This window comes from Rhinolophus sinicus, chromosome 1, assembly GCF_057876585.1.
Source record: "Rhinolophus sinicus isolate RSI-liver-muscle chromosome 1, RSI-T2T, whole genome shotgun sequence".
Classification (NCBI taxonomy): Eukaryota; Metazoa; Chordata; class Mammalia; order Chiroptera; family Rhinolophidae; genus Rhinolophus; species Rhinolophus sinicus.
In genome coordinates this window covers 118,656,592-118,670,460 of record NC_142501.1, presented here as the reverse complement: position 1 = coordinate 118,670,460, position 13,869 = coordinate 118,656,592, and the positions used below count along the sequence as shown (strand labels likewise).

The window sequence follows — 13,869 nt, the reverse complement described above, 5'->3', positions numbered from 1 at the left end:
GCAATCATGTTGGAGAGTTGGGATTTAGAAATGTCGATGCCATCAACAAAGGACTTGAATGCAAGTTCACATTTAATAATTTCAGTATCTTCCAGCTTGAACAGTGTTGTCGATCTTAGAGACAGTTCATATCACTGAATGAAGCCATCCAGCCAGTGCTGTGATGCTTTGAATTCTTCTGGGGATATTTCTAACTGTGGTGCCATTGCAAGGGCAAATGCTTGAATATCAGCCCTGCGCACAACCAAAGACTTTGCTCTCCTATCAGCAATCCATTCACAGATGATGTCTTCCAGCTCAGGAAATAATGGTTACCGACCTGATCCACACTTGCGCTTCTTAGCATTTCCCTCATCCACCTGTTGACTGAGGTTATCGTACTCTGCTCACCATTCTTGGACCATTTGGAGATCCAACTTCTTCTCTTTGCAGAAAGACATAAGATTCTTGCTCCGGGAGTCCTCCATGATTCCTTTTTTGTACTTGATGGAATAGCTTTTTCTTTTTGCACTCATCTTGTCTGGAGTCAAAATATTATACCCTTTAAATCTACCATTAAATCAAGTGTTAATTGAAGACTTATGAGACAGGAGTGGCAACAAAAATGATGACAGTTAAGAATGATGGTCCACACAAAAGCAATGAAAAATTACAGGCACCAAAATTCAGAAAATATTTCTTTATTTCACACGAGTGCATTAAGTACATCCGTTACAACACACGACGTATTGAATTATGAAGATTCATATTAGACACAAACACATGCATTCATTATCAAGTGCACACATTAATTGTGTGTTGTATCTGTACTCCAATTGGTCATTTGGGAATAAGTCTCGAGTTTATCTGTTTACATAGGCATTTACCTCTTGTCCAATTCCACAGGTGCTCACTTGGGTATTAACAAATACTTAATTATAATTTATACTATCATTTATTTTAAGTATTAGTGTCAATAATATTATTACTTGTATTTAATTATATATTAACATTATTATTTTATAATTCAATATGTCCGTTGTGTGTTGCAACGGACGTACTAAATGTGTCCCTCTGGCTGACGATCTTAACTGGGGCTTATTTTTGGGGTAGGACTTACATTATGAGCATCCTGAAAAATCAAACTAGGGCTTATTTTCCGGTTAGGTCTTATTTTTGAGGAAATACGGTAATATAAAGTTTTCCATTTTAATCTTTTTTAAAGTTTAGTGGCATTACATTTACATTGTTGTGCAATCATCATCACTATCCATCTGCAGAACTTTTTCATCTTTACAAAGTGAAATTCTGTACTCATTAAACAATAAATCCCCATTTTCCCTTCTCCCAGCCAGAGAAACCACCATTCTATTTTCTGTCGCTAATGATTTTGACTGCTTTAGGTTCTTCATATAAGTGGAATCATACAGTATTTGTCCTTTTGTGTCTGGCTTATTTCACTTAGCATAATGTCTTCAAGGTTCATCCATGTTGTAGCTTGTGTCAGAATTTCCTTCCCTTTTTAAGGCTGAGTAATATTCCATTATGTATGTAACACGTTTTGTTTATCCATTAGTACCTGTTGATGGACACTTGGGTTGCTTCCAATTTTTGGCTAATAAGAATAATGCTGCTATGAACATGGTTGTACAAATATTTCTTTGAATCCCTGTTTTCAACTCTTTGGGGTATGTGAGGACAGAGCCAGGAGTGCAGTTTCCAGGCTCTCGCCCTCACGTGGAAAGGTGCTGGCTCAGGTAGTAAATGGCCATCAACTGTGATTGGCGGGCCGTCAGCTGTGGCTAGTTGGCCGTCAGCTGTAACCAGTGAGCCATTGGCCACTAATATAACTGCTGTGGCCACGCTAGCAGCAAATGGGGGCTAGCAAGAAGATGGTGGCTGAGCGAGCAAGCAGCGGAGTGAGGGTTGCGGCTCGTGTGGTTCCTGCTTCCTGTGTCTCCAACCCAGCCACCAGTGAGAATATAGTGGTATGACTCCCCTATCTGTGGCTCCGTGGGTGTTCCCTTTTGTCCTCACCATATCCTGTGTTTTTATGTGGGGAACAGGACCAGAGACCCCTCATGCCACCCTGCAAGACAGGATATATACCCAAAATTGGGGTTGCTGGACTGTATGGTAATTCTGTTTAATTTTTTGAGCAGCTGCCACACTGTTTTATAGTGTCCACACCATTTTATATTCTCACCAACAGTATACAAGGGTTCCAATTTTTTTACATCCTCACCAACCATTTGTTCTTTTCTGTTTTTTGGATAGTGGCCATTCTAATGGGTATGAAGTGGTATCTCTTTGGGGTTTTGATTTGCATTTTCCTAATGATTAATGCTGTTGAGCATCTTTTCATGTGCTTTTTGGCTATTTGTATATCGTCACTGGATAAACATCTATTTCCTTTGCCAATTTCATATTTGGGTTATTTGGTTTTTGTTCAGTTATAGGAGTTCTCTGTATATTCTGGATATTAACCTCTTATCATATCTATGATTTGCACATAATTTTTTTTCTATTCTGTGAGTTGCCTTTACACTCTGTTGACAGTGTCCTTTGATATACAAAGGTTTTCACTTTGAAGTAGTCCAGTTTATCTATTTTTTTCTTTTGTTGCCTGAGTTTTTCATGTCATATCCAAGAAATCATTGCCAAAGTCAATGTCATAATGCTTTCCCCCTATGTTTTCTTCTAAGAGTATTATAGTTTTAGCTCCTATATTTAGGTACGTGATTCATTTTGAGTTAATTTTTATGAATGGTGTAAAGTAAGGGTCCAACTTCATTCTGTTGCATGTGTATATCCAGTTTTCCCAGTACCATTTGTTGAAAGGTGGCTACTTCTTAAGCAAGGATTGTTTTAGTGGGTGTTTCCAAAGCAGTGTGTTACCATTTCAAAGGTCAAATAGATAATGATTAAGTTGTACATCACTTAAAGGTAGATTTTGACCTCTCACAAGTTGAAGAGTACTGAAGATCTAAGATCATTTACATCCCTCAGGAAGGAAAAATAACTTAGCCTTCTAGGGCAAAAAAGAATGAGCTGGAAAGTTGCAGGACATTCCACAGGTCAAAGTACATCTGCCTGGTTTGCTTTCTCCAAACTCCCACACTCAGTTGGTTGGAGTGGCCTCCCTCTTACCTGGCAACGTAGGAGGGTTGGTGAAGAACATGTCTTCACCTTTTCTTTGGAGTTTGGTTATTTTATTGACATTTGCTGAATCAGATGGTGAAGCTGGAAGACTTGAGTTGCAGAGACAAAAAAGAAATACTGACCTCCAACAGTAAGTAGACACACGAATTATTTCTGCTAATAGACCAGGGTAGTTCCTCATCCATTTTCACAAATAACCAGATAAGCAAAGGTGTAATTTTTCTTGAGGAAAATAATGATGTTAAAGACAAATAGGGAAAAGCATTTGGACTGACATATGGACTTATCTTCTTATATACAAATTTATCATTTTGCAAATAAGGCAAGTATGCAATTAGTAGGTGATATCTCCAGGAAATTTGCAAAGAAAGAAATGGCAGATGAACAGGGAGAATTTGGTTGAGTTGACCACCCAGTGGAGGTGTACGCCGTCTATAGTTATTCAGTGGGAAACTCATTCTTTGGATTTAAAAATTATATGTGCTAATCACTGATGCATTCTATGGTTTTAATTATATAGGCCTCGGATGGCTTCAGAGAGAGGACATTTAGTGTTTCTTACTGGGTCTGCTCAAAACATTGAATTTAGAACTGGATCCCTGGGAAAAATTAAATTAAATGATGAAGACTTTGGTGAATGCTTACATCAGGTAATACATTAGAACTATACTGACGTCATTTTGTATGTCCATGTGTGGTCACTTAATTGAATAGGTCTATATTAATCTGTACCTTGAATCTTGAGCATAGAGGACATAATTGGAAGTGACACAAGTCCTTGTAAGGAACAATGCCTGAGGGTTAATGATGGGTAGAAGGAGTAATGCTAGTGGGAAGGGGCTGATTGTGCAGGCCGGTGTACTCTAGTGTAGAGACAAACCAGAGGTTATGCTGGGACTCCTTCCCAAGGGGAGCAAGGAAGGGGGGGATCAGAGAAAGGAGTAGATGGGACCAGTTCACTTTTGCCACAGAACAGAAGGGCCAGTTATTCTCCTGCCTTATTGAATGTTGTTAGTTCTCATTATTCGCTACACCATGCTGGCAGATAAGCCATAGAGGAGAAGCTCGTGTGATGTAGAGCTCACTATGAGCTCTCTACGGTGCTCAGCACTCTGTGTGCGTCACCTCATCCAACCCTCACGACTACCTTTGAGCTCGGCTTGATTATTACCCCATTTATAAAGGAGGTAAAGGAACCCTGCAGCACCTCTGTCCTTTGCCCAAGGACGTACACAGAAAACTGGCTGAGCCAAGGTTTAAAACATGAACAGTCTGATTCCAAGCCAGGCCTCTTTGTAAGCACTCTAAACTTATTATGGGGGAAAAATGCAAATGGAACATACCTTGATAGATTTCTGAAAAAGGTAAATGGAATTATGCCATGGCTATTTCAGTCCCATGTTTATTCTATATGGCACTCTTTTGGGTTTTATAACAATGGGCAAGATCTTAGTGCTTAAAGTAGAATACTACTCAGATTGTAAAACTGTATTCCTATAATGCATGCATAAATTTGTCACTCGCATGATCTTCCTCCTCCTCTTTTCCCTCCTCCTCCTCCTTTTCCTCCTTCTTCTTCTTTTTAAAATTAGATCCAGAAAAACAAAGATGATATTACAGATTTAAAAAGGACTGCAGTTGGTCTGCCGCAAAATATTTCTAGTGAAATCCATCAGCTTAAGTCCAAGGTAAGTCTGACATCCACACAGTTAGAGCAAATGGGTTTTCCTTAACTCAGCTCCTTCAGGAACCATTTCACAGGGAATATGCCAACTTCGCGCCCACTGTAGAAATTGAGCTCTGCAATTATGGACTTTTTTGGTTAAGTGACACAGCTCCAGGAGGGGACGTGGAGGTAGTGATGGGCAGAAGGTTGGAAATGCTGAACCTGTTGCCTAAGTGGGCTTGCTCATGTTCTGATGACGACCTTCTTGTTGGTGAAGTGGGTGGGTCCCTGTCATTTATAAACATTCCCAGCGTCACTGTGTGCAGAGAAGCAGTGAATCAACTTGTCAGTGGGTTGTACTTCTTTTGAAAAAGACCTTTAAAAACCTACACGATGAAAGAGAGTAGGAAGGAAGGGAATCGTGGAGGGAAGAGGAAGGAGGAGGGGGACGGCAATAAAAGAAGGAACAGATAAAGTGACTTCCCCAGGAGAGAGTATTAGAAAAGCATGTCAAGGGGATAACATTGTATATAAAATACCTTTGAACCAGCTAACTTTTTATGCTTTTTCCTCCCCACGTCTAGTTTGTGGATCTTGAGAGAAAGTTTCAAAGCTTACAGCAGGTAAGCCCCATAACTACTAGTCATGGAGTGTCTTTCACTGAAAATACACTAGAATCACTGGTGGAGCTGATATTCTTAACGTAAGATAGATGGATGATCACTATCAAGAACTTTGATTTCCCCCCCCGTAATTTAGTTCTTATCATAGTTCATGCTTTCCAGGATGCAGATGAAGAAGCAGAGTCTCAGAAAGATGAAGGGACCAGCCCAGGGCCCCTGGGCATGTGAGTCACGCGGACATGTGAGGCCCCTGACTCTGAGTTCAGCCGTCCTCATGCCCTTCCCCTTACGCTGTCACCCCTTAATGGTGTCAGGGTAGGCTTAAGCACGCCCTGCCTGGTCAGCTAGTAACCACCCAATTTCTGATCCTGGTATCAAGGACCGCATTTGAAAGACCATGCATCCTCTCTAATATTCAACTTAGAAGTGAAGGGTATATCACAAAATATCCCCAATTTCCTTAGAAGTACAGCTACTGGCAATTAAATTTGAACAGTTTGTTAGGGTATACCTTCTATAACTTCAGTATGTGCTTATAAACTAGTCCTTATCATTTTAGACTACTTACCCCTTTTGTAGGTAGCTGACATTTTTAAGACTTTCACGGAAACCATAACCTCTACCCAGAGAAATGCACAGAATGTCCCTACATCTGAAATTTTGAATGAAAGTCAGGGGATTCCAGGTTAAGGATCTCTGCTCTAATATTCTTGATCTGTTTTGATTATGCTTCAAGTGTTGTCTTCTCCTTTCAGTGTTTTACATTTGGCAAACAAGTTCATGTATTCTTTTCCCCGATTTTGACAAGAGCCTTGCTCTTCGAAGGGATTAGTAAATGAAAATGAGCAAGGAATCACACCCAGGGAGTAAGACACAGTATTGGCGTGTTTAGTCTCTAAGTGCTTCGTTACTCCCACCACAGGGCGAGACCTGGAGGCTTGGGTCAAAATAAGCTGCGACTGCCTCCCTCTCGCCATCCCCCAGAAGAGCTTTCAGTGATGCTTGAATGTATATGCCTTTATGCTTTAGGATAAGGCAAGTGCGCTCTGAGCATTACAGTTGCCACTGGTCCCTGTTCTCTTGCCCCTGACTGCTTCCTGATTCTGTTTCCTGGTTTTTTCCCCCTGTAGGCTTTTGTGTTTTTAATCCCCAGACACAGTTGCTTTTGTGCACCAGAAATACTTCTAATGAGATTGAAGTTAACTTTCTTAAGAGTTTCCTTTGATGAACAGGGCTAATTGTGGTACTGGCCCAAAGATGGACAAATAGAAGAATGGAAGAAAACAGAGTCCAGAAAGAGACTTTCATTTGTATGGTCACCTGACTTATGACAAAAGCGGAGAGAGAATGGGCTTTGCAATAAATGGTGCTGAGACAGTCGGCTAGTCTCTGGCTCTCAGTTTCAGCCATAGAATGAAAGGAACAGACTTGATTTTCTTTAAGTAGCAAAATGTTTAAAAAAAAAAAAGTAGTGAATAATTTTCTCCTATTTTAATTTTTAAAACAGAGAATTAGACTACGATTAGGTGAAATGAATAGAATAGCTATCCTTGCCTAATCACTTATCCCTTCTAAAGAAGTTTTCTCTGCCGCCAAAGGCATTGCAAATCTTACAAGATTGGAACTGGTATCTGACACATGGTGGGATTCCCCAGGTTGTGTAGACAAAGGAGAGTCTGTTTGTGACTCTGGTCTGAAAGTAGTCATGTGAACACGAGAATGGAGGGTGTATTTGAGCTGGTCACATTTCAAACAAAGGGACCTGGATGAAAAGAGTTCAGTCATCTTAACCCATGGAGGAGGGGTGACAGCAAAAGATGATCAGATTTCAAATGCTTATCTGGAGGTACCAAAGATAAGAATAGCAGCAAAGGAACTGGAATTTCCATTTTATTTTCTTAGTACAATAGGCATGTCCATTATTATTCCCTCACCTGAAATCTTTACTCTTGTCCACCAATGCATATTTCTCTGGTGAACAATGCTTTTCCGGAGAATCGAGTGAGAATTTTCTCCCCCATGCTTCATCCCATCCAGGGTTACAGGCATGTAAATAGTGAAGGAATACGAATAGGACTGATAACAGAAACACTTATGTTTTCACCCAAGAGTTGATTTGAAGAAGAATTTAAATAATTGATTTAAAATCCGGAGGAAGACCCTCTGTTGACTAGGAGTAAAATGTAGTTTTTCATACACACCTGCACTGAACACACCTTTCACTGCTGCCTACCTCCAGTCCGATTGTCTTGACTGACTGTCCTGTCTTTGTTTCAGACAGTGGACAAAAAGGTGTGCAGCAGCAATCCCTGCCAAAACGGTGGAACCTGTCTCAATCTTCATGACTCCTTCTTTTGTATCTGTCCCTCACAGTGGAAGGTGAGTCACTTGGTCTTCGGTTTAAAATGATGGTGAGGCGGCATCTGTGGTTCCCTTGGAATTCTTCAGATATATTTAATTTTCCATCCCAGGTTTCTAGGATTCTGCGGTCTTCCAAATCAGAATGAATTATACCATGGATGCCAAAATGCAAACAATGGCAAGCATAATTATATATCCCACTAAATGCTAAGCCATCTTAAGGGGGGTTCACTTGATTGGATAACTACGTGGAAGAGTATGATATTTCAGCTAGCATTGATTTGAATTTTTCAGCATCGAAAGTCTAAATGAATCTTGATATAGCCATATACGTTTTGTTGCTCTTTATTTATTAATGGTGGAAATGTGTGTTAAAAAAAATATTGGTGAGTGAGTATTCTCAGGCATAGCGCCACGATGAAATGAGAATTAATTTTATAAGGATTCCTCTTGTGTGACTGGTGTTTTCTTAGGAAGAGCTCCTGGGCTAAAATCTGAGTTCCAGATGACGATAACTGGAGACTAGTGTTGTGTTAGTGTTACTGTATTGAGCTTGACCAAGGACTCCTTTACTGTCAGCGTGTAAATCCTTAAACATCTCACATGAACAGTGGCCCCTCATGCCTCCCTGACCCGTGGCACCTGACTTTGTTCTTTATATGAACACAGGGTGCTCTGTGCTCAGTGGATGTTAATGAATGTGCGATTTACTCAGGAACACCCTTCGGCTGCCAGAATGGAGCCACGTGCATAAATACAGCAGGAAGTTACAGGTAACTTTTCCTTTTTTAAAAAAAACAAAAAGACAACAAAGAAAGCAAGCATTTATTTTTCATACTCGTGGGTCTGTAGATTGGCCATGGTAGCTCTGCTTCTGCTTAGATGTGGTCTGCATGTCTTATTCTTGGGCTGGGGTGGGAAGAGCCAGCAGCTACCTGAGGAAGGTCCTTCTCATGGCCAAGGTCAAACACTCCCAGAGCATTGAGCAGAAACCTGCAAAGTCTCTTAAAGCTTTGGCTCAAAACTGACTGTCTTTTGCCTATTAAATGTATATATTTTATATATATATATAGAATCAGCTAAATGATATATATATATATGGGTGTGTTTTTGAAGGACTAAAACATCCCATAGTTAAGAAAATCCAAGATTAAATATCTGTGTTAGCAGCAAAATGAGGTACTCCATGGCGAAATATGTGGCTCTTATTTGAAGTACACACGGCTATTCGCTTAGATGAAGAAAAGCTAGTGCATCCTCAGCTCTCACCCATGAAAAAAAATATTGAGCCTTTCTCTAGAGGCCCTGAGGAACTGGAAGAAGGCCACTGTGGTTGCATGGAGAGTAAGGATGGCATGGTACAAGATGAGGCTGAAGGGTTAGAAACAGTCAGAGCATTGAATGGACAGCTGTGGAAGAGCTTTAAATAGAAGAGTGTGTGGACAAGAAAAAGGGGTGCTGTGGAAAGGAATCTCACAGGGTGATCTGATCATAAATTCCTAACTGGGCAGGTGATGGTGGGTAGTCCCACCCCAGGCATGTAACTTCTTTACTAAAAGGCTTATCTTTGCCTTCAGCAAGCCCTGTCCATTGTATCTGTGCATCTAGGTTAACACACCTTTGAAATGCCCTTTGAGTCCCCTCTGTCTAAAGTCTAAAGCATGACCACCTTCAAGAGAGCACAGAATCTTAACTAGCTTGTAATCCGAACCCCCCTTGCTTTCTCCCACCCTACTGTCATCTTTACATTCCCTCCTTAATCTCAAATGCATAAAGAAACTGCAAACTGCTATTCTCAGGATCATTTTCCCAGTCTGTTGAGATTTTGCTTCCAGGCAAGTCCTCTGTTTGGCTCATATAAATTAATATAAAAATTCTCTATAGGTTTGGACGTTTATATGTCGACAAGGGTTACCCCACCATATTAGTAAACCACTGCTGTCCTCATTCAGTAGCTGAGTGAGCTAATAGACTTAGTAAGGATATCTTCATTCAAGAGCTACTGTGTGCAGTGTCCACCATGACAAGATCAGAGATTAAACTGAGGTTGTGACCAAATAGTTAATTTTCGCTGCCTTTCTTTAATTAGCTACGAGGACCCTTATAACAATCATCATGCAGATCCTATCTTTTCTTCTGATGAACTCTGTCACATGGCTTATCTGCAGCATATTCTCCGGCTCAGCTCAGGCACCGTCCTCCCCAGGATAGCTTCCCTTCCCTTACTAAGCAGTCTCACACACCTCCATGTTCCCATCATACTCTAGTAGTACTGGCCATTAAAGCTAAACTGGCTGACACATTATCTTTTTCAATAATCAAATCCAAAAATTGATGGCTGATAACATCAAACTTACTTTTGTACAGTTTCTTAAAATCACTTCCTAAAAAAAATCTCTAGACATTATTTTTTTTTGATCTCTTATACTCTGTGATTATTGAAAGATAAAGAAATTGGTTTTATTATGGCATGAACAGTTTTTTATTACTCTGGGGAATGGGGTGGGTGGGTAATCTCTTTGGAGTGAAGAGCAATTATTTGCTCTCTCACTAGTCTCTCTGCTACCTTATCTTTGATTCCCTTTTTAAAATATTCATTCTGTTCTTTCTAACAAAAATAAGTGCAGTAATTTTGTTTTTTTTTTTTCCGTTGTCATCTGTTAACACACTGTTTTCTCAAAAAGCAGTCACAATCCTTCTCTTCTTCATTTAGTTGATTCTTTCGTTCTTTTGATCTGATCTTAAAAATTTCGTGCTCATTCTAAGTTATAAGCTTAACCCACTGACTCTTCTGGTAGATATGATATATCTATGAGTTCATCATTTTGCAAACCAAAATTAACCACCTCTAACTTAAATTAAGTATTATGTTATTAGAGAGCCTCTTGCTTTTAGGACTCTGTTTCTCATTTAAATGAATCCCTTCTCCCCCCTTCTTTTATAAACATTCAAGCTTGGGCTAGATCCAGAATGCAGGTCTAAGCTTTCATTCTCTTGAAAGCCTTATCTCTGTCTATTTATAGGCATTTATCAAGGAGAATTACTGCTTGGAGATATCAGTGGCAAATGTCTGGACTCCTAGCACTAATACCTGACTGCCTTCCTGATACTCAGGAATGTCCTGCAAATTAGGTCTTACTCTAGTCTTCCTTTATCATCACTGACTTCTGGGGTCTTGCAAGTAAAAGATATGCAAGTGGGATGAGATTTGTAGACCAAGGCAAAATTGTTTTTCCCCCAGCACATTATATTTCCCTCTCTCCAACAAATAGAAAAAAAAAAGAAAAAAAGAAAAGAAAAGCTTTAGCACTACTATTTACTGCATGTCAGGGGTGAGAGTTCTTTGTCCTGATACAAATGGTGGTGGAAAGGGAGAGGGGAGAGAGAGAATATTTTTTTCTCTTGAGAGCTTCCTAAACAGATTCAATTGTAAAGAGCAATGCTGAAAATGCCGAATTCTGTCTTGCACCCACCTATAAAAGAAAGAAAGCCTGAAGATTCATGCTTCCCTGAAAATAATACCTAGCCAGACAACCAGGTCTAATGTGTCTTTTGGAGCAAAAATTAATATAAGACCCGGTCTTATTTTACTGTAATATAAGACCAGGTCTAATAATATAATATAATATAATATAATATAATATAATATAATATAATATAATATAATATAATATAATAAATATAAAATGCCTGGTTTTATTTTACTATAATATAGGACCCTGCCTCACATTAATTTTTGCTCCAAAAGACGCATTAGAGCTGATTGCCTGGCTAGGTCTCATTTTCAGGGAAACAGGGTAGTGCTGACTCTGGAAATGGTTTTGGCTTCCAATCTCTACCCTTCATAGATTTGCTGGATGGAGGACCTTAAAGAGCAGTACATTTAAATCGGGTTTCTTCCTCTTGCTAGTTTATGAAGCCTCAGGAATTCCACTTGATTATCTACAATGTAAACACTCTAATACAGGCATGTAATAGAGACTTTTGAAGGAATAAAAGTCCATAGAAAAGTGTGCTTACGTCTAAAATTAAATTCTTGCTTTGTGGAGTCTGTGTGTAATGAAACAGTGATCACTTACATAGTTTCTTGGCTTCTGTAAATTATGTGAGCTTACATCCTTGTTCATCAGTAGCTTCTCTGAGGCTAGTAACCCCTTCGGGAAACTGCAACGACATTTGCTAACGGTAAACTTGACCTGCTGTTGAACAATCCGGAGGTGCAGAAATGGGGTCACGGTGGGCAGAGGTTGCTGGGTTTGGGGCCTCCTTTTGGGGTGTCTAATTCCAGGGGTCCATTTACTTGGGGGGACAAAGGAGTCTTTATTTAAAGGGATTAATGATTCCTACATATAAAGACCTTTGAAAAGATAAGGCACTGTGCAAATGCTAATTAATTGGAAGCGCTATTTCACAGAAAAATTTCTGGTTAAAATTATTTTTTAGAGTAAGGAAAGTAGAGCAAGGAAAACTATTGTCTGCACCGAGGAGGTCTTGCCCTCAACTGCTTCAGATAGATAACAGCTAATATTCTGTCACATCTCAATGCTGTTTTTGCCTCTTTGTTCTGAAGAATTGATTCTTATTGTTCTCCTGCTTACTTGGATTAAGGCAGCCTTTGCTAGTCCAAATTTGCCATGCATGGACGGTGTATATGTTCTATACTTTGGGCTCAGATCGAGAAGGTTTACTAGAAAAACAATTGAGTTTGTTGTCTTTTGTTTTTCTCCAGGAACACAATGAGTGTTAGCACATTATATTTTATCTCCATTCTTATCACTGGTGGATTTTAAAACATGGAGAGCTTAAATGATGAGGTTTTTAGCTCAGATGTTTAGTTAGGCATTAAACTTATTACCTCTTTCAGTTAGTCAGTTATATTAGTATTGAACCATGGACTCTAAAGCAAGTTAAATTATGACTAAGAAAGTATAGTTGACCTCTTCTCAATTGCGAAGTGCACTTGCACTGTTTCTTAAAGGCCCACTTTTGTTCTACTGGAACCCCATCAGCAGTAGATTCACAAAAGTGACCTCATCAGTGAGGTATATAATTCAATATTCTTTTTCTTTAAGGGCATATCTGGATACTTTGAGAATACATTTCACATACAAACACTGTTACGTTAAAAAGACACATTAAAAGGGAAAGTCTTCATTTAACTTTCCTTTTCTCAATGTGGGAATGTGATATGGAGAAACAATGGTGCAGGAGTAACACAGAAGTAGGTTTTAATTCATCTTCTGCAAATCACTAATTCTGTGGCCTTGGCCTGCGTGAGTCTTGCCAGTGCAATGGGATTAATAGTACTTGTCTTTGAGGATCATAGAGAGGCAGCTGATAATGTACTTGGCTTCTTCCTCTCCACCTCTTTCTTCTGATCATATGATCTAAACTTAAATGAAAGAAGTGTATTTTGTAGCTGTTTCGAGAAGAATGTAGGATTAAAATTTGCTCATCTCTAAGTGACAATAGCAAAGGAGAAGGAAGAGAGAGAGAAAGTGAGAAGATTTAACTGCAGGTTCATGACCCTGAATCCCCTCTCAAATCTTAAGTCATTTTCCAATAGTAAAGCACTTAGTGATAAGATAAACACAATTTCCCAAGCACTTCCTACAGGAAAATGCCTTTAGATCCCAAGATGGAAATAGTGCTTATAGATCGGCCCCATTATTTTATAAGAAACAAAAGCAGAAGGAGTTATTACACTGTCTCAGGTGAACTAAGTATGGCCAGGATTTAAACCTGGGTAATCTTGTCCCGTGAGATTCAGAATACTCAGCTCTCTTATGCGTGATAGACTCAGAAAGCTAGTAATAGTTGTTTTAAAGGTCTTTTTTTGTTTGTTTTGATTTTTTAAATTGGCAGATGGAGGTGGTGGTGAAATAAATTTTAAGCAAGGGAGATACCTGGGTCAAATGCTCAAATATGCATATGAAATAGTCTAAAGTTCTATAATCTCCAAGAGCCTAACCAAATCCTCAGAAAGAATAGTCTTTGTGAAGATGAGAGAGTGCAGAGGAAAGGGAAGAGAATGTGAAAGTGAGCATATGGAAAGAGAACGAGGAAGATAAATAGCTT

At 39.4% G+C, this 13,869-nt stretch overlaps 1 protein-coding gene across 1 annotated transcript in view; it reads left to right on the top strand.

The window, feature by feature from the left end:
• The first annotated feature begins 3,069 nt into the window (after positions 1–3,069).
• The window catches only part of CUBN (cubilin), a 245,413-nt gene continuing 234,613 nt past the window's right edge, over positions 3,070–13,869 (top strand). The window contains exons 1-6 of the mRNA XM_074324816.2: positions 3,070–3,271; positions 3,662–3,791; positions 4,734–4,829; positions 5,392–5,430; positions 7,708–7,809; positions 8,461–8,564. Of these exons, the coding sequence (XP_074180917.2) occupies positions 3,159–3,271; positions 3,662–3,791; positions 4,734–4,829; positions 5,392–5,430; positions 7,708–7,809; positions 8,461–8,564 (584 nt within the window). The 5' untranslated portion in view covers positions 3,070–3,158. The remainder of the gene's footprint in view (positions 3,272–3,661; positions 3,792–4,733; positions 4,830–5,391; positions 5,431–7,707; positions 7,810–8,460; positions 8,565–13,869) is intronic.